This window comes from Lathyrus oleraceus, chromosome 7, assembly GCF_024323335.1.
Source record: "Lathyrus oleraceus cultivar Zhongwan6 chromosome 7, CAAS_Psat_ZW6_1.0, whole genome shotgun sequence".
In the NCBI taxonomy this organism is placed as follows: Eukaryota; Viridiplantae; Streptophyta; class Magnoliopsida; order Fabales; family Fabaceae; genus Lathyrus; species Lathyrus oleraceus.
This window is the reverse complement of record NC_066585.1, coordinates 184893828-184915957: the sequence shown is the minus strand read 5'-3', so window position 1 is coordinate 184915957 and position 22130 is coordinate 184893828. Positions and strand designations below refer to the sequence as shown.

General features: G+C 34.8%; 1 protein-coding gene across 3 annotated transcripts; it reads right to left on the bottom strand.

Annotated features, from left to right (window-relative positions):
• Positions 1–17753: 17753 nt before the first annotated feature.
• Positions 17754–21137, bottom strand: LOC127102082 (disease resistance protein RPS5). 3 transcript variants are annotated; one of them, XM_051039501.1, is made up of 3 exons: positions 21065–21137; positions 20573–20837; positions 17754–20367 (listed from the first exon to the last, which is right to left on the bottom strand). In XM_051039501.1, exons 2-3 carry the CDS (start codon positions 20810–20812, stop codon positions 17926–17928), a joined length of 2682 nt encoding a protein of 893 aa, XP_050895458.1. In that variant the 5' UTR covers positions 20813–20837; positions 21065–21137; the 3' UTR covers positions 17754–17925. The 3 variants fall into 3 exon arrangements, with proteins under 3 accessions (XP_050895458.1, XP_050895459.1, XP_050895457.1); XM_051039502.1 differs by lacking the exon at positions 21065–21137 and having other exon boundaries at positions 17754–18040; positions 18293–20367; positions 20573–21055; XM_051039500.1 differs by lacking the exon at positions 21065–21137 and having other exon boundaries at positions 20573–21054.
• Positions 21138–22130: the final 993 nt, after the last annotated feature.

Genomic DNA, 22130 nt, shown 5'->3' with positions numbered 1-22130 from the left:
TCTGCTTGGGGAGCAATGAATGCAACCGGGTGATGGTGATGAATCGACAGTGTAAATCCTTTTACGCTGACAGTGTACAGTAATTAATCCCTATATATATATATATATATATATATATATATATATATATATATATATATATATATATATATATATATATATATATATATATATATATATATATATATATATATATATATATATATATATATATATATTATATATATATATATATATATATATATATATATATATAATTTAAATATAATAATTGTTCAACAAATTTAAAAAACACAAAATTCTTATAATAAAAACTAGAGGAAGAATGTTGTAAGATGTTATAGCACATGATATCAATAGAAACTAGATGTGAGGTTTGGTATATTTGAGCGATTTTGCAAAGTTTAATTAAGTGTGTTTTATATTTTTTTGGTTTTATGCTTTATTGGACAAATGTAATTAGGAAATCACCGTAATCGAATGCAAAACACATATTTTGATGCCAAATATGCCGCTTAAATATTTTGCTGAATTGAAATCATCCTTAATAAAGAGAGTATCTAATCCTTCTAATTATGTTGGGACCAATAGCTATCATTACCCATAACTTTTATTCATATATATATAATGTTATGAAAAATGTTATTTTTCATAACTCAACTTATCTCTTGAGAACTCTTCCTTCATGAGTGGGGGACTTGTAGTCCATCAAAGTGTTGATTCAGTCGAGTCACTATAGTTTGTGAACTTATCTGCATAGGAGTTAATTTCTATAGAAACATGTGAATATGCAATGTTCAACCCTTGAATTAGGTGGAATGAAGTCTTGCACTCGTCACTTTCTTATTCTTCTTCTTTTGTTGCCTCGTTACTACTAATGTAGTGTTATTCTTTTTTTTCTCATTTTCCCATACAATAGTTATAATTTGTAAATCTTTTTGCACCACCACAAGAGAGTAGATTGTTTTGGGTATAAATCATACAAATTCGTGTATCTCCAAGGGTATTTAAGAAAAAGTCATACGAGCTTCTGTTGTTGATAGGTTCTTTACTCATCTTGCGCGCGTCTTCATGGATTTATAGCGATCCTTGAATCTCCTATGTTTGTTCCCTCAAAGTCAGAACCAAGACTTGAATCTCCTATGTTTGTTCCCGTCATGATTAACAATCTGAATTAATTCTAAGTGTTCTAGTGTTGTATTCTGTTTCACCTCATGATTTGTATTAGAAGTTTGTACCTGAGTTGCACTTGCATTATCCAGTTCTACATTGGTGCTTCCTGCGTTGTCCTCAATATAATATTCTTTCACAAATTTATCCATCACGTGTTTTCCTTTTTGCTCTCTTAAGTATCCATTTGTTCCACAAATTTAGTTGTTCCACTTTTATTTTGCGTAGTATATGTGTTGCATAATTGTTTCTGATATTGTTCTCCCGTGTATCCCTTTGTTCCACAAATTTAGTCATTCCACTTTTATTTTGAATAATAATAAGTGTTTTGTAACCGTTTCCATGTCCCCATAAGCATTTTTTTTCACCACAATTATAGCTGGCACAAACTTATTTTGATTATGCATTGCATTATTATATCCCATATTATCTGCAATGATAACTATCGTTCCACAAAGTTTATCACCCTCTATTACGCGCTTTAATAGTAGCAACTTCTTCCTCATGTGATGCCTGTTTTTTATGTATTTTGTTACAAACCTTGATCGAGTGGCCAATGGTGAAACAATAGGTGCATAAATTTGGAAGCATCTTATAAGAAACATCGACGTAGAATGCAAACCTATATCGTTCCACCACTATATAATGGAAGATAAGATGTGAAAGATCTACATTCACTAGCTCGCATAATGACTGAAAGCATGTTTTTGTGTTAATTCATCATTTATCAATGGTGACCCGATTACTTAAGCAATTTCAAATAGGGTTCGAGACCTCTAATATTATCGAGGAAGGTTATAAAATTTCACCCATGATTGAACGTGCGTTTATATTTGGGTGTATAGATTGAAGTCCGATTCCCACTTTGATAACTTAGGCAAACCGTAATGTGAAGTGTACAAACCTACATATAAAGCCTTTCTTTTGTTTTCTGCAGCTCCAAAATGGAACACATATAGACCCTTGCAAAGTGGAACGAGTCCCCACGGTGCAAGACCTTTCCAAATTAGCATCATCTTTCTTATTAAGTCTCTTGCTGTGAAAGGAGTATCCCTTTTCCCCATGATTAAACGACCATGAAGATGGTTTTCGCATTCTTTCACACCTTTGTAGTATCCCTCTTGTGTAACCTTTATGCTAATTGGCTTTAAAATCTAACTACATTGGACAATCATTGCCTTGGAGTTTTTGACTATCTGCAAGAAATATTAAGGTTTAGGAACACTTGTGGCAGTCTGAAAGGTGTGTTTCAGCAAAGTCATGCACTTTCATGTGTTGTGGGTTATTCCTCCTATTTAGAGTGGCTCAAATGAATGTGGATTAGTAGCCCGTGTGTGTGTATGCCTTTGTTATTATCCAACAAAGAGGAATAAGGTTAACATGTGAAAAGAAAAAAAGAAGAGAGAATAGTGAAAATCCCACCAATTTTATGAGATCTGAGTTTGTGCGCAATTCAACCGTTGGATCGTCCTGAAATTTTGGCCCAATGCTCGTCACTTATAGGAGTACACTCTTAACAGTGGAGATCGGATTCCGAGCATTCTAAGTCTGTCTGACGAGTCTATTTGTGAGTTGAAAATTTCTTGGTATTTTTGGGTTATTTGTCTCTTTTGATTCTTGTTGAATTCTAAGATTGATTGTAGATCTTGATGATGTTTATGTATGCATCTAACTAGTGTTAGAGAGAACCTTGTGTGCACTCATTGTTGATTATAGTGGAGATATTAAGTGGACTACATTTGCACCCATTTTTTTTACTCCTAATTAACGGAGGTTTTTCCATGCTAAAATTGTGTTGTGTTATTTGGTGTATTTTGTTAATTGTCGTTGCATTTGGTATTAGAGAGAGATTATGTTGTTGAATATTTCCGTTGCGTTTGTGATTTCCTCCTAACAAGTTGTATCTAGAGTCGGGGTTTGATTTATGTAATGATGGAGATGAAAACATCTAGGATGGTGAGTTTGAATTGATCAAACTATAAAGTTTGGAAAGGGAAGATGGAAGATTTGATTGATGTTAAAGGATTTCACTTGTCGGTTTTCTCTAGTGAAAACCCCGATGGAAAGAGTGATGAAGAATGACTTTGTTTCATAGACAAGTTTGTGGTTACGTTCACCAATGGGTGGATGATAATGTTTTGAATCATGTGATCTCGGTGAGTCATGCTCACTTTCTTTGAACCAACCTGTTAGGGACCAATTAGTACTACTTTTCATATATTTTTATTGGTCCCTTTTACCATTTTCTTATTGAATTACACACTTTTATCCTCACAATTTTGTATAAATGCAATTAAGTTTAAGTTATTATGTTTTAAGTAGATATTTCACGTATTTGTTAGTTTTGTAGAGTTTTTGGACAAGAGAGCATTGGAGTGCACAAGCATAATATGGAAGAAGTTTCAATGGCAATTTGGAAGCATTTGGAAGAATAACACTTGGGAGAATTGTTAAATGAAGCTTGCAAGGCAAAGAAGCTGAAATTGCTTCAGTTCGCGCCGCGACAAGGGATGGCGCCACGAACCTTGTGAAACCATCAAGCATTTTGTTTGGGCCAAGTGTTCTGTTTTCAACCCAACTTTAGTGTGACAGTTTTGTATCATTTTTAGAGTGCTTTTCAGTTTTAGATGAAAATGAACATTTTAGGAAAGGTTGAACTCTTTAAAAAATAGAATGGAAAAAATAGAAATATACACACATTGTAGAAGAAAAATAAAGTTTAGTTTGCTATTGCATTTTGCTGTCCAAAATGATGATGAGGAGCTAAACCCCATTTTGTCAAGATTGGAGGTAGTAGCTATTCCTATTTGTTTATCTATTCCATTTGACTCTTCTATATGACAAAAGGTTATTGATGTATTGAATGATATTTTTGCCCTATTTTGAATATTTAGATTTGAGTAGTTGTTGAGAAAGATTATTCAAGTCTTGACTTAAAATATGCTTTCAAGTAGTGAATGAGTTGTAGAAATAGATTTATACACTACTCTTCTTTTGTATCAAACATTAAAGATTGCTATATTGATATTTAGGTGGAGAAATCGTCTAAAGATTAATATAGTAATTATCACAATATCATTTAGAAATAAATGATATTCAGAGGATACTTGAACATCATCAATAATCTTAAGTCCATATAGTTGTCATTAAGGAAACATAAGAAAATAGGATAGTGAACTCCAATCTTGCCAAGCCTTTTACATTTAATTAAAACTATTTTATTGTTTTAGTGACATTTTACTCAAAAGATAACTTTTCAAACAAAACAACTTGGTTACATTTTAAACTTATAACAATTTGGATTATAGAACGGCGGTAATAACAATCAATCTCTGTGTATACAATATTAAAATATTTGCCGAAAATATACTTTTCAACAAATTGGCGCCGTTGCCGGGGATTGGTGTTGGATATTACAAGCATTGCAATAATTCATTGTTCTAAGTTTTTTACTTACTATCACTCTTGTGTTTCACTTGGTTTGTTAGTTTTGTAGATTCTAGTGCATGCGAGGAAAAGCTACCGAGGAGCAATTTCAATTCGATCGCGAAATTGAAAGAACACTTCGAAAGCTCAATAGCAAAACACGAAGAAGAAGGAAACTAGCCGAAGAGAGGAATCGGAGATAGGAAGTATCTACTTCTTTACTTGTTCAAATCGAAGAAGTGGTTGTAGAGACTTGTCAAGGAAACATGGCGGATGAAACTCCTACCGAAATGTCCGCTAATAGTCCAAGAAGGAATGCCCAATTTGCTCGCGATGGAAGGAACATGGAGATGAAGACCGGAATCCTCCAACTCCTTTATGCAAATCCATTCACCAAAATGGACCATGAAGATCTGTATACCCATCTCATCAAATTTTATGAGATTGCGGGTTCTACGGGAATAGAGGAAGCGGGTGAAGAAGCATTATTCAAGAGGATGTTCCCACACTCCTTAGTGGGAAAGGGAAAAGAGTGGTATCTTGATCAAGCACCAAGAGTGATGACGGATTGGAATTTGTTAGAAGAAAAGTTTCTAGAAAGATATTTTCCTCAATCCCGATTCATGGAAGCCAAAACGGCTATTGCGGTATTCACTCAAGGAAGCAACGAGTCTCTAAATGAGGCTTGGGAAAGATTCAAGACAATGTTGAGAAAATGCAAAGGCCATGGTTTTGATGAACTCACTCAAATCCATATTTTTCTAAATGGGCTCCAATCAACTCACAAGACACTTTTGGATGCTACCGCGGGTGGCTCTCTTATGTCAAAGAATGCGGAAGAGGCAAAAGTCATTATTAACCGGATGGCACTCAATGATCGTCAAAGTCAACCTGGCCGTAGTCTTTCACAATGGAAACCAGGAACTCTTGAATTAAATACCAATGATGTTATTCTTGCTCAAAACAAGCTACTTTCTCAACAAGTGAAGTTGCTCACTCAACAAATGTCCAAACTTCCACAACAAATGAAGGAAATTCAAGGATCTCAAGCTAGACATCAAGTAGCATGTTGTAAACTATGTCAAGGAGATCATCCAACCGGTTATTGTCCTCCATTGGAAGAAGTGAGTTATGTGAACAACCAAAATCAAGGCTATCAAAGGCAACCTCCACCCCACAACAACTCATATCAAAGGAACAATCAAGGTTATCAACCATCAAGGTTCAACAACCAAAATTTTCAGCAACAAAGTCCTTATCAACACCTAAATTCTCAAGGAAAACAATCGCAAGGAGGAAATTCAAAGCTAGAAGACACTCTCCAACAATTCATGTAAGCCTCCATGGCTAACCAAAAGAGTAATGAGGCAGCAATCAAGAATTTGGAGAATCAAGTAGGCCAACTTGCGAAGCAATTGTCGGAACAACACGCAGGCTCTTCATTCTTCGCTAACACTCAAACCAATCCAAAAGAGCATTGTAAAGCAATTTTTACTAGAAGCGGTAAAGAGTTGAAAAGTGAAAATGGTGAGGAGATTACAGGAGAGAATGATGTGGATGTTGTATCTGAAAATGAGGATGTGGATTGTGAAAAGAAGAAAGTGGCAGAAACTATTCAGTTTGCCCCGCGATCTCCCTTCGCGCCGCGAAAAGAGCAGAAACAGAAGGATTTAGCAGAGCAACAGGGTGAAGTGGAAAAGGAGAAAGAAGCAGAGCCAAGAAAGAAGAAAAAAAAGAGACAAAGGAGTGAGTGTCATTCCAGCTCAACATCTACCCTATCCGCACGCACCATCAAAGAAGGAGAATGCTAGACACTATGCACGGTTTATGGACATATTCAAGCAACTTCAAATAAATATACCATTTGCCGACGCATTAGAGCAAATGCCAAGATATGCAAAGTTCATGAAGGATATTCTCACAAAGAAAAGGAGATATATGGAAGACGAGACAATCTTGCTTGATGCACGTTGTAGCGCCATAATCCAAAAAACTCTCCCAAGGAAGGCCGATCTGGGCCGAGTCGTTTTACCGGTAAACATTGGAGGCACTTACATTGGCAATGGTTTGATCGAGTTGGGATCTAGCATCAATTTAATCCCCTTATCCATTGTTAAAAGATTGGGGAATGTTGAGATTAAATCTACAAGGATGACTTTACAACTAGCCGATAAGTCTACCACTTCACCATATGGAGTTGCTCAAGATATGCTAGTGAAGGTGGACAAATTCTTGTTTCCGGTAGATTTTGTGATAGTGGACATGGATGAGGATCGTGATGTCCCTCTAATTCTTGGAAGACCATTCATGAAAACAGCCAAAATGATGATTGACATTGATGATGGACTCATGAAAGTAAGAGTGCAAGATGAAGAGGTAACTTTCAATCTTTTTGAAGCCATGAAGCATCCTAATGACAAGCATGATTCTTTCCGAATCGATGCCACCAAGGAGGAAATAGTGGAAGTTGCAAACCAAGTTCATGTTTCTAATCCGTTAGAAAGATCTCTTATCGGAGCTTACAATGTTTTGACCGAAAATGAAGAAAAAGAGATTGAAGCAATTTTGCATGAATTGTAGTCTTGTGGAGAGATTGCTTATCATGAGGAGAAAAATGAAGACTTGGATGTGAAAAAGAAAGTGGAAGAGCCAAAACTAGAGTTGAAGATGATACCTTCACACTTGAAGTATGTGTTGCTTGGTGATGATTGTACTAAACCGTTGATCATTAGCAATACCTTGTCCATAAAAGAGGAGCATAAATTGATACAAGTGCTGCAAAAGAATGAAGGTGCAATAGGGTGGGTATTATCCGACTTGAAGGGTATTAGTCCGGCCTATTGTATGCATAAGATCATGATGGAAGAAAATTTCAAACCCGTTGCACAACCTTAAAGGCGCTTAAATCCATCAATGAAAGAAGTGGTGAGAAAAGAAGTTGTCAAACTCTTGGAGGCCGGAATGATTTATCATATCTCCGATAGTGAATGGGTGAGTCAGGTGCAAGTAGTTCCAAAAAAGAGTGGTATCGGATTTTATCGAAGATTCATCAAGGACTTCTCGAAGATAGCAAATCCCTTGAGTAATTTGCTCAACAAAGGTACGCAATTTCTTTTCGATGAGTCGTGTCTAAAAGCATTCCTTGAGTCGAAAGAAAAGTTAGTCATCGCACCCATAGCCGGACCGTGAAGATCATTGAACCATCGAGCTCAAAACGACGTTAAACAAAGCGCTTGTTGGGAGGCAACCCAACGCCGTAAGTTTGCTTTTAAATTTTTGTCAATTTAGTTGTTAATTTTATTCTGTTCTGGTTTTTCTTGTGAAAAATGAGTTCAGTCCAATGCCAAACAATTTCTAAAAATTTCCTTCAGTTTGCCCCGCGAACAACCTTCGCCTCGCGAACTGAATGGAAAAATTCACGTTGGCGCCGCGAACAAAGTTCTCCCAGCGAACTGAGTGTGGCAGAACCTTTTAAGTTCTGTTTTGGTGTTATTTCTATTTCATTTCCATTTTCACAATTTCATAATTCTCTTCATCATTTTCACTACCCCACTTCCAAATTCACAATTAAGCCTCTCCACTTCAAAAATCCCAAACTTTTTAACAAGAATCAAATCAATCCTCAACAAAGGTATGTGTAATCTCTTCCCTTTCCTCTTTGTTCCTCATTTAGGTGAAATAGGGTTTTGCTAGAAAATGATGTAGATGCTGAAAATAGCCTTGCATGTCTATAGAGGATTCAAATTAGGATTGGGTAAGGGATTGTGGTTATGATTGTTAAAAGTTGGGGGCAGTAGGAACCCTAGAGGCTGCTGTTATTTTCCTGGTTCGCAGAGTTCACGCCGCGAAAGGGCCATCGCGCCGCGAACTGGGAAATTTCAGTTTCATGATTTTTGATTTTGAATGCTAACTTCTCTTAGGGATTTTGTATGGTTGTTTCTAATTTTGTTGCAGATGTCAAAACGTACCAAAACCACGAGCTCCGGTCCTTCTCGATCCGTGCGACGATTCACTAGTGATGAGCACGAGGAGAGATTCGAAAAATTGATCAAACGGACCATTCAACCGGAAAGATTCATCCGATTGTCACCGGGTGGAACTTATAGGCAGCTGGTGTCAAATTTTGAAAGAAGAAAATGGAACAAGATTTGTGAACCGGAGCCAGAGATAAATTATGACATTGTGCGTGAGTTCTACGCCAATGCTCTTCAGCTGGAGGAGGGAGTGGCATTTCACTATTAGACAAGAGTGAGGGGAAAGATCCTTTCCTTCAGTAAGGACGCGATCAATGCGTATTTGGGTAATCCTCTCATTTTGGCGGATAATGGGCGGTGCGAGTACCGTGCCAAAGAAATGGCCAACGATTGGGACCTTCCTACCGTGAGCACTCATTTATGCCTTGAAGGAAGGACTTGTGATTTGAATGATCAGGGATTCCCGAAGTCGTGGAAGAGGGAGAGTTTGAACTTGGAAGCAAGGGCCTATTTGGTGCTTCTATTGAATAATATTCGGCCAAGGAGCCATAGCACCACCATTCCATTGGATGTCGGATGCCTATTGTACTACATCATGATTGGTAAATCAGTAGATGTGGCATCCATCATTGCGGGGGGAAATGCGAAAGGTTGCTACTAGTGGAACCAAGTTCGGTGGGAAAGCTGGTGTTCTAACATATCCGGGGCTAATTATGGGACTTTGTCGAAGGGAATATGTTCCCATTATGGATGAGGTACACTTGTCTATCACCAGTATTATTAATGATGCTTATCTGAACAGGTTTTTCCAGAGCCAGATGGAGAGAGCTGAAGGAGCTGGCACTTCTTCCTCTAGACCCCGAGCCCGCAGTACGCCAGCATTCGATCAGATGGTGTTCGCTACCTATTGTTGTGAGAGCTTTGAGGCCTCTACGAGGTCTCAATCATTCATTTTTGATGCTATGCAGCAGCAATTTCAGAACACCTTCCTTGCGCCCGAAGCCCGCACTTTTCCTTCCCAGGCGGAGTATGCTGCTTATGCTAATTGGCCTGAGGGCAGGCCAACTTTTATGGGGGGTGCAGAAGGTGGTGGTGCGACCCATGATAATGAGATGGAGGATGTCCTTGGATCCGTTGGTGGTGGTTATGATGAGGAAGATTGAGGATTTTGTTTGAGTAGTAGTAGATTTTTATTTTTTGAGTTTTTATTATTATGTTTTTTGTTTAATTACCATTGTACTTTTGGTGGCTCTAGTTTCACCATAAACTTTTTTTTATTAATTGCATGAATCTTTTGTGAGATTTAATTGTGTGTTACAATGAATTTGGTATACCCCATTTGTTTGTTTAATTTTTCTTATTCTTAAGTTAAGCTTAAAGCAACCAAGAAATGCTTGCAAAGAAGGGAGTCTAGGACACTTCGAGTGGTGATGATAAGAATTAGTGTCGGCGTTTCAAGGTACACTTTATCGCTTTCTAGACTTAACATGAGTAGTTTGATGGTGTGTTGCAAATTCCATATCATAAATTCATTGAGATACATGTCATTTTTGAATCAAAATAGGACTTAACCAATTGTGAGGTAGCTTTCCATTGTACACTAAATGCGGGAAACCGAACATTATTTCAATTCATTCTTATCATGCTAAATCATGCATTAATCTATTTTTGTGAAAATTGTGAATATGATAGAGGCATTGTTTGTTATGAGAAAAACCACTTGGCCAAAAAGTTTTGAATCAACTAACCTTGTGAGGAGTGATCCTTAGTTAACCCCCTTTGAGCTTGTTTTAGGATTCATTTGATTGATAAGTGTAAAGTCAATTGAAAATTTTGTGAATAAATGAATCCTAATTTCTTTCGTTTCAATTGAACCTTCAAACCGAGTTTGTTTGCAAATTTTGCCTTTCGCCTATGTCTAAGTAGGGAACATTATTGAATAAATTTGGTTTTGAAATCTAAAGTTGGGGAGAGTAAATTAGAAGAGTTGATTAGAAACTTGGAAAAATGATGTTTTATAAAAGGGTGAAAGTGTGAAAAGAAACAAGAAAAAGAAATCACCTTTGAAACTATAGAGCAAAGAAAAAGAAAAGAAAGAAAAAACAAAGAAAAAGCTCATGGTTGTGTGGATGTGAAAAATAAGAAAAGAAGAAAGATGGGGATCAAAGAAACGAAAATTGTTGTTGAGTTGAATGTATGGGAATGCTCCCTTAGGATAGGCATTTTTGTTGAATTCTCTTAATCATATCCTTTCTTGTAACCCAAGCCACATTACAACCTTTGAAAGACCTCTTGATTCTCATTTTTAACATGATTTAGTATTTGCTTTGATGACCGCATGATTCGAGTTGTTGTTGATTTAATTGTTTGGATGAGTGAAAGTAAACCTTCATGTTTATTGATCATTATTATGGTGTGTGTGTAAGTTTGATTCAATTTTGACATGTATTATTTTGAATTCTTTGGTATGATATTCGCACCCAACCATTGCTCTTATTCATGTTTTGTCTAGCATTGAGATAGGTGGATTGAGAAAGGGCCATACACTTTTGAACCATTTGAATGTCCTTGGTTAATCCTTGTTTCAATGTATTGTTTCATTGCTTTGGTTGTTTTGGTGAAAACTTTTGTTTAGGGACAAACAAAATGATAAGTTGGGGAGAGTTGTTAAGGACCAATTAGTACTACTTTTCATATATTTTTATTGGTCCCTTTTACCATTTTCTTATTGAATTACACATTTTTATCCTCACAATTTTGTATAAATGCAATTAAGTTTAAGTAATTATGTTTTAAGTAGATATTTCACGTATTTGTTAGTTTTGTAGAGTTTTTGGACAAGAGAGCATTGGAGTGCACAAGCATAATTTGGAAGAAGTTTCAATGGCAATTTGGAAGCATTTGGAAGAATAACACTTGGGAGAACTGTTAAATGAAGCTTGCAAGGCAAAGAAGCTAAAATTGCTTCAGTTCGCGCCGCGACAAGGGATGGCACCGCGAACCTTGCGAAACCAGCAAGCATTTTGTTTGGGCCAAGTGTTCTGTTTTCAACCCAACTTTAGTGTGACAGTTTTGTATCATTTTTAGAGTGCTTTTCAGTTTTAGATGAAAATGAACATTTTAGGAAAGGTTGAACTCTTTAAAAAACAGAATGGAAAAAATAGAAATATACACACATTGTAGAAGAAAAAGAGAGTTTAGTTTGCTATTGCATTTTGCTGTCCAAAATGATGATGAGGAGCTAAACCCCATTTTATCAAGATTGGAGGTAGTAGCTATTCCTATTTGTTTATATATTCCATTTGACTCTTGTATATGACAAAACGTTATTGATGTATTGAATGATATTTTTGCCCTATTTTGAATATTTAGATTTGAGTAGTTGTTGAGAAAGATTATTCAAGTCTTGACTTAAAATATGCTTTCAAGTAGTTAATGAGTTGTAGAAATAGATTTATACACTACTCTTATGTTGTATCAAACATTAAAGATTGCTATATTGATATTTAGGTGGAGAAATCGTCTAAAGATTAATATAATAATTATCACAATATCATTTAGAAATAAATGATATTGAGAGGATACTTGAACATCATCAATAATCTTAAGTCCATATAGTTGTCATTAAGGAAACATAAGAAAATAGGATAGTGAACTCCAATCTTGCCAAGCCTTTTACATTTGGTTAAAACTATTTTATTGTTTTAGTGACATTTTACTCAAAAGATAACTTTTCAAACAAAACAACTTGGTTACATTTTAAACTTATAACAATTTGGATTATAGAACGACAGTAACAACAACCAATCTATGTGGATACGATATTAAAATATTTGCCGAAAATATACTTTTCAACACAACCCTGAGGAGTTGTATGCAAGAAAGACGGGGAACAATAAGTTTTTCTTGTTCAAGCAATTGATGTCATTGAGGTATAGTGATGGTTCACCAATGACCGATCACTTGAACACTTTCCAAGGGATTCTAAATCAATTGTCGGTGATGAATCTTACTTTTGATGATGAAATTCAAGATTTGTGGTTTCTTGGTACTTTGCCTAATTCTTGGGAGACTTTTAGGATATCCTTATCTAACTCTGTTCTAAATGGTATCATCTTGATGAACTTGGCTAAAAGTAGTGTGTTGAATGAGGAGTTGAGGGGTAAGTCACAAGGTTCTTCTTCATATTTCAAGGTGTTGGTTACAGAATCGAGGGGGAGACATCAAAATAGAGGTTCAAGTAATCACAAGAAGACTGTAATAAATTCTCTAATATTGAGTGTCATCATTGTGGGAAAAAGGGATACATAAAAAAGTATTGTCGACAGTTGAAAAGGGAAAACAAGAAGAAGATCTACAACAACAACAACAAAAAGGAAGGTAACAATAATGAAGATGTTGCTATTGTTGATGATTTCTTTGTTTTTTATGATAGTTATGTAGAAAATGTAAATCTATCATGTGATGAGATGGATTGGGTGGTTGATAGTAGTGCTTCTACTCATGTAACCTCTATCGCACCGCGAAAAATACAGAGTCTCCACCGAACTTTATTTATTCCAAAGAAAATAGAAAATATCGATAAAACACTTAAAAGAAAAGAAGATGGTCGTTGCAACCAAATTCGGGTTCGGGAGTCGATTATGCAAGGAAAAGATATTAGAACTCCTCACATCCGTTGTATACAACGGGAACAGTTTTGATTGTTTTTGCATGAATGAGTGTTATTATCTAAAGGTTACTTACGATTGATTTTAATTAAGGGGGAAATAAGTTTTTAATTAATGTCGCGCAAAGATTTCAAAATCCTGTGCTTAAGTATTCTTATAGTGCAATAAAAAAATCAGAGCCTCAAAGTTTATGGGGTAGAAAATGAGTCTTTGTTGGTCATTTTTATTCGATGATGTTAATGCTCATGTTCTAGTAGTTAAACGTTGCTTGTATACTCGTACGTGGGAGGTTTAAGCATTGTTTGTATTGAGGCAGAACAAAAATGACATGTTCTTTATGAAAAACCTTTTGAATTCCCTAAGGCGGAGAAAATTGAATTTGATTGGTTGTGATTGATTTTAAGTTGAAGACAAGTATCATACCACAAGCTAAGTACGACCGGTAATCCAAGTACTCGGGACCTGAAAGGACAATTGCATCCTGACCTCTCTCTTTCCTCCCAAAAGCTTTTGTTTATGAAATTTGTGAGGCGAGTTTAATCGTTGGTACTTAGAGGGAGACAAGAATCTAACCACATGCTAAGTACGACCGACAATCAGAATACTCGAGAGCTGAAAGGGCAAGTGCATCATGACCTCTCTTTTTCATCCTATGAGGACCGAATTAAACTCGTTTATTGTTAAGTATTTTGAATTTATTTTCAAAAGAAGATCTTTAGTTTTAAATGGGCAAAGGAAAAGACATGAATATGAGAGAATAGGAAATGGTACCAAAATGGGGCTCGAGCATAATGTGGCCGTGCATTAATTTTTCTATTTTCTAGGGTTTTGAATGTGAAAGGATTTAGGATTGATTTAATGGATCAAGTATGGGTGCAAGTCTTAAGATCTAATTCAAATCTAGTGATCAAGGGACTTGTGATCAATTAATTGAATAAAAACCTAAGGGAGTATGCAATTTATTTTGAAAGATTAATTAAATAGTCTTAAATTCATTAATCTAATTAATTGACCAAAAGGAATTTAAACAATTAAGTAGATCAAGACAAATGAGATTATGCAAGATATAAGGTCAAGCTATCAAAGAGGCATAAAAAAATCAGATGATATTCACTCTAATTTTCTAATAAAATTTAACTTAATCCTAATTATTCAAGAGAACTAATGTCCTATTTTTATTACAAAACTAGATTAATTCTAATGAAAATTAAGTCAAAATAAACTCTATTTTTTTTTGTTGATAAAAATGAATCCATAGTTATCATCTATTCCATGTTTGCAGTAAAAGTGACAACATCCTAATATGGAGAATCCAAAGTGTCATTGTTCACCCCCTCTAAGAAATTGAATACTGATTATTAATATGATACAAACCATAAACGGTTAACTAAGAGTTATTTCCATGTTCTTTTGCTAAAAAGGAAAGACAGAAACAGGGCACAAGAAACCTCTAATCGAAATGGAAAGATATTACAAAAGTTCGAAATGGATTTTGTACCAACGATATTTTTGGCAAAGCAACCGTCTCTAATTTGCGGCACTCACATTATAGCGTAGAATAAATTACTCTTGCACAATGCAGCAACATCACACACATAATAATAAATTAAGTAGGATGAACGGTTTTGGTTCGGTATCAAGTTTGGATTCAGAGTTCATCAATTTCGTTTAGGTTTTGATTTTTGATTAGACTTTGTTCATGATTTTCAGGTTCCAATTCAGTTTTGGTTTTGCATTGTTTCTGTATCGACATAATTATTATAGTTTGATGTTTCGTAATTTGCATATCAAGTGTTCTGTGAATTGCTTCAATCAAGTTTTATTTCTCGTTTGGTTTGTTACGATTCTATTATGAACTCCTTTCACTTCTGTTTTTTTCTTGATCTTTTTGTTGTGTTGATTATTGTTTTGAAAATTCAAGGAGAAAGTTTTTTGTGATCTATGACAAAGTTGGATTTTTGTCTTAAATAAGTGATTATTCTAATAAACTATTTCATACTCTATGTCTAAACTCTACACTAATACAATGCATAATTCAACGCTATGCAAAACTATGGTATGTTGATTTTTGCAATTTTCTAACTACTTGAAATTGGATTTCTTTTGTTTAAAGAAAAAAGTGCTTATTAAATAAGTTATTTCATAACAGTGACTTAAATTAATCAACAAGAATCATTCAACAACTCATGGCACTGGTATGGAATAAAAGAGTTGAAGAGTTACCTTCAGAGCGGATTGTTTTCTCCGGTTAAAGGTTGCTAACGGAGTGCCGGAGAGAAATCCGGAAAACTTCAAAGGTAAATCTTTTTCGCTATGCTTCCAATAATTTTCAAGTTTGATGATTATTTTTGATGATGAATGAATATAGAAGATGAATCTTGAATGTAGAATATTGATGAATATACTTGAATCTTGATGAACTTCGGATGATGACTTTTGATGATAATGAATTACTGAAACTTGATGATTGACTGAAATTGGTTTGTGGTTAAGTTCCACCAAATTTAGAACTTCAATGTGAAGTTCTAAATGGTATTGAATATGAGCTTTGGTGATGGTGAGGGAGTGAAGAAAAGAGAAAAAAATGGTGTAAAATGGTTAAAGGAGTTAATATGAGTTAAGTCTGAAATTTTAAAAAATTGCATGTTTATATAGATTTTGTAAATGAATGAGCGTCATTGGATAGTGATCAAAGTAAGAGGTTTATCAATGGTTGGAAATTAATCTAAGACTTAGTTGTGGATCACTAATTTCAACTCTTGAATTGATTGTTATGAATGGTTATGATTGAATGAAAATTTAATTGAAAATAAAATTTGAAATTTGTGTTAGTTTGGTAGTTATGGTAGTTAAGAGTTAATTATGTAATTGAATGGTTGTGAACGCATAGCTAATTAGAGACAAATGATGTTTGGTTTTTGCAAAAGTATTAAGTTGGAATATAAGATAGAAGGTCATTGGTGATTATGCACGAAACTTGGAATTTTTGAATGTTTTTATCTTTGATTTTTTGCCACTTTTGTCATGAATTTTTGCTGAATTATCCCATGACTTTAAGTGCTTTTGAGAAATGATTTTGTGTTGAAAAAGTGCACTTTTGAATAGTATAAACTTATGAATCAAATTTTGATTTTTTGGGCATGAATCAATGTTGGAAAGTGTTGAAAAAATAAGTATTGAATTTAAGGAAGATTGCAGAATTTCCTAAGTTTTCTTGAGTTCTTCATGATTTTTTTTATTGCTTTTTGATGACTTACGCTTATGATTCATGAAGACTAACTTGATCCCAATTTTCTTTGTAGAAAAATGAGCATTGTAGTGGAAGAATGAACTTGAAGCAATATTGGAAAGTGAAGAACAAGCCATGGGAATGAAGCTTGATGGAAGATAGAATTTGTTGGAAATTAGCATTTGTAACATAATCATGACATAAGTCATTTTTTATGAATAAATAATGAATCTTTTGATTAAATGCTTTTGAAATAGGTCTAGGGATATCCAGGAGTCAAAATCGAGTCAGAAACATTCCTTCGCCCGTGTCTTTGAACTTCATCCCTAAGAAATATGACAAATTCCCTAGGTCGGACATTTCAAACTCTTGCATTAGCTTCGTCTTGACTTTACTTATCCCAACTTCATTTGCACCTGTAATCAACAAATCATCTAATACAAGCATATGATGATTCGACTGACCCTGTCTGCATCGTTAACATACATTCCATGTACAGAGACACACTTCGTGAAATCTACTTCGATCAGGAAGCCATCTATTCTCTTATTTCAAGCTCTTGGAGCTTGCTTCAAGCCATAAAGAGCTTTCCTCAATCTATACACCTTCGGCTTATGCCCTTTGATTTTGAATTTTGGTGGTTGACTGACATAGACTTTTTCCTCCATAGATCCATTCAAAAATGCTGATTTTACATCCAACTGATGTATCTTCCACCCTCTATATGTTGTTGTCGACACAACAATTCTGATTGTCTCCAACCTTGCAACAGGTGTGTAGACTTAGTCGAAATTAATACCAGATTTTTGTAGAAAACCTCTCGCCATTAATCTTTCCTTATACTTGAAATTTTTTCCATTCATCCTTCGTTTCAGCTTGTAAATCCACTTCACATCAACTGGCTTCTTGATTGACTTTCCGACAAGCTCCCAGATCTTATTCTTCTCGATTGACCCGACTTCTTCTTTCATGGATGTGTTAAAAGTGTATAATTTATCTGTCTTGGTTTTATTTAATTTCCATTACTAATTTTAGTTTTATTTTTACTTTGTTTGTGAAACTTTGCACGATTGGTGTAAACTTATCAAATGTATAGAATTGTCCTTCAAAAATTACGGGGTTATTGTTTATCATATGTCCCCTTGTCTCTATTTACATCCGCGTTTGGTTGTTTACTTTGAAGCATAAAAATTAAGGTTATGTTTGGAAACTTTAGTTCTCATGTGAAAAGTAACTTTTAAATCTACGAAAAGCAAAAGCTACACACATTAGCTTTTTTCAAACTTACGGTGAAAAATAAATACATACATTAACTTTTCAAACTTACGGTAAAAGATAAATACATACATTAGCTTTTCAAACTTACGGTGTTTCACTTGGATATCAAACATAGGCTAATTATTCAATCACAGCTACTAATTCCTATTTCTATTGGTTACCAATATTCATCAGTGTCCTAGTCTTGAAATTTAGGACGTAGTAAGTGTTCAATGATTGTGTCATCCCACTCTAACTTGTCCCACCACTCGGTATCTCCTACGATTGCAACCAAGTTGTTCTTTGATGCAAAGCTGGAGTTTAAAGGAAGCTTCCTCAGATTGGGGCAATCTTTTACACGAATACGTTTTAAGGAAGGAAAAGCCAATGCTCTTTTGTGAATGCTCACTAGCTTTGGAATTTTTGAAAGGAGAAGTTCTTTAAGATTTATGAACATATTATCATTCTTAGATTCTGAGCCAACATCTTCGTCATTGGCTTCCTTCACGATATGTTCAACTGACAAACAATAATAAACACCAAGATACTCGAGAAGTGGAGCATACCTCAACCAGGTCAAATGAGTAATTGAAAAACAAACAGCTATGTGCACTTCTCGAAGCTTGCCAAGATGGCACTTCTGTGTAATCGATGAACCATCCACAAGGCTGTATTGTCCTGAAAGATGTATGTAGTCCAAATGAGTCATTTCTGATATGGATGCTAATAATGATGACATTTCAACTGTGTCTTGCTCCATCCAATTAAGCTTAAGATGTCGAGAGCAACCTCGTAATCTGGTGGAGCGAAATAGTCTTTGCACACTAGTGAAGCTAGTTAATTGAATGCCCAGTTCCTCCAAATTTGGTAAGGATTCCAGTTTCTCTAGTAATGAAATGCCTCCTTGTTCAATAACTGGAGATATTCTGCTATATCTAAACACCTTTAATTGTTCAAGACTTTCTATCACTGCCAATGGAAAAATATTTATAGAAAAGCCATTCATATATTCCATAAGGAATACCCTCAAATTTTTCAACTTCTTCAATTCAATCGGAAACGAAGATACTGATGTTCCAGAAATGTTAAGGAACTCCAAGTTGATTAGCTCACCTATTTTAGGGGAGATTACCTCAAGAGATGTAGTATATGATAAATCCAACACTCTCAACCTTTTCAATGATTGGAAATTTGTTGAAAAAAAAGGATTATGACGGACAAACAAGTATCGAATGCTAAAGAAAAGAGTGATGAGATTTGGACAAGCCAGAAAATTCCAATTTTCATCTAAACTCTCTGTAATTATTATTGAAATCCTCTCTATAGCATTCAATCTTTTAGAATCCATTTTTGACATGGAAAATACTTCCCCCTGAACTAAAACTTTGTCTTTGTTTTTGTCTTCATCTCGAGCTAACCATAGTGCCATATCTCTAATCACATCATGCATCTTAATTATCCTATTATTCCTCCAACCAAAATGAAAAGATTCGATACTCTCTTCTAATAGGCATGAAAGTATTAATTTCTCAACAACAGACTTCCCTTGGTTGTACATATCATATATACTGATATCATCATAGAGAAATCCCTCAGCGATCCATCGATCAATAAGGTCATCAGTGTCTATTTCAAAATCTTCTGGGTATAGTGCACAGTACAAGAAGCAGTTTTTATGCGCCTCATCAGGAAGTTTGTCGTAGCTAAACTTGAGGATATGAAAAACTTTATCCTCAAAATCTGAGGCTGTCCAATGAGAACTCCTCAAGTTATTTTTCGCAACCATCCAAGCTTCAAAACTGCCCACTCCAGCCATGGCACTTCCCACAGTGATTAATGCTAGCGGCAATCCTCTGCATTCTTTAGCCATTTCACGCGCTAGCTTTGGGATCTCTGAGTGACATTTTAAAGTCTCATCACCTACTTTCTTACAAAACAAATCAAATGCTTCTTCATCTGATAAACATTCCACTTTGAGTTTCTTCTGAGCTTGCATTTTACCACACACATCTTCAGATCGTGTTGTGAACATTACTTTTGATTTGTTATTTTTTTCCGGATCAGGAACTCCTATTGCTTCTAGTTCTAGCTTTCCCCACAAATCATCTAACATCAGCAAAAACTTTTTTCCTTTTAACCGGTCATAAATCTTTGATACTCTTTGATCTTGAGTACTTCTATTCCAAAAACCTTCCTCAATTCCTAATTTATTGCTGATGTCATTCATTAACTTATTGATATCAGAATCTCTAGAAACCACTATCCATAACACTAGATCAAAACTATGCTCCCTCGTTCCTAATTCATTGTGAATTCTTTTCATAAGGGTTGTTTTTCCGGCCCCACCCATTCCATATAAACCGATTACACCAACAGTGTCATCCTCAAGAGAATTCCATACTTTGTGGACCATCAAGTCTAAGCCTATAGTCTCACTAGAAGGCATCTCATCTATAGGTTTAGGTGGTTGCTTGAGAGCAATCTGCATATTACCAGCTCTAGCAAGAAGGCCATTTACCTCATTGAGCCTCTTAACAATTGTTTTCCCTAACTTGTAGCTTGACACAATGTTCTTTGGGCAATAACCATTCAGACATTGGTTACTTTGAACTTCTTGAGAACTGGGAGTATCTTTCATTTTCTGTTAGAAATACAGAGTCATGAGCATATGAGGCAGGAAGAAAATTTAGAAAAATGTCATTATGTTCCAAGAAATATCATCCTAACTAAACTATAATAAATGTCGGTTTTGGACACGGACATATATTTTCCAATTTCCAAACTTGAAATTCAATGTATGTGATGTAGATTAAAGTCAAATAAAGAAAAGCTAGTATGAAAAATACCTCTTCAAGTTTTAGAAATTCATGTAGCCAACCAATCACTTCGTTTGTTCTTTTCATGAGTCCTGTGCTCTCAGCTCTATCAATTTCTGTTTGCACATCCTTTTTCTTGTTTTGAAGATCTTCCCATTTTTCCATCAATGATTCCAGATTCTCCTGCAGCTTATAAACATAGGCAGCTTGTGCATTTGTGCAACTGAACAAACTTTTAGCAACTTCCCATATTACACCCAACGCTTCCATGGTTTTCTCAAAATATTAATTAAGGCTAGCGAGAAAAAAGAAAATCTGAATGTTAGACTTGTATATATAAATATGTGTTGTGAACAATAAAAAAGAAATTATTCAATTAAATATATACACTCTCCCCGTCGTTATTATAAGTTTAGTATATTTGACCATTAATATATCTCATTCATATAAATTACATAAACTAATGATGAAATATATAAAAAAAAGTTATTTATAATAATGATTGATGGGTGCATTTCATACCTACGATGAAACTCTTGTGTGATTACTTAATTGGACGCCTATGACAATATTTATAGAACATATATAGCTTAAGATTCTTTTCTAAAGTTTAGAAAGAATTTTAGTTTTGGTTTTGCTTTGGTTAATGATATTGAATAATTCTATATTAAAGTGAAGCAAGGAATAAAAAAGTTAAAGTAACCATGAAAATTGTAATAAGGAATAAATGATGCTTTTTGTACCCTCTAGCTGAAGTGGCTTGGGAAATCAATGATGCTTGCTGACAGGCTTAATTGGGATTTGTATTTTCTATTCTTTTCAAAATTTCCAACTATATTTTCTAGTACCTCACGTCCCACATTAGTACAAGCTTTTGACCCTTTTAATACATATTTAGGCTCTAATGTTAAAACTTATTCTTTATATTTTATCTTCTCTCATTAGAATTAGTTCACCTATTTGTTTAACAAAGTTATTTTATCCGCTTATATTCCTTCTTCCTCTTATTTTCTATTTGGCCAACTGTGTAAAGTAAGATCTTTATTATAAAAAATATACTTTTAAAATATATTGAATAACTAATATATATATATATATATATATATATATATATATATATATATATATATATATATATAAATTTAATTGAAATACACTTGTCGCATCTCGAAAATTACGATTCCTCGCGATGGTCGCGGAAAAAATTATGTTCGAACAGAGTCGCCACCGAACTTTATTTATCCCAATGAAGGAATAGGAAAATATCGATAAAACCTTTAGGAAATGGAATAATGGTCGTCGCAACCGTATTCGGGTTCGGGAGTTGATTACGCAAGGGGAAGGTATTAGCACCCCTCACGTCCGTTGTACTCAACGAGAACCTTTTAGTTCTAATTTGCGTTTCGAGTGTTAATTTATGTTTGTTTGTTATCTTTGGGTTATGAAATATTAAAAATAGAAATGGATGAGAACCTCAGAAAGGGAAAGAGGAGGTTTTTTATTAGTGTGCTCGCGAAGATACAACAATCTCCTGCCTACGTATCCTTATGGTGCAATAAGAAAATCAGAGCATTCGTAGTTCGGGGAA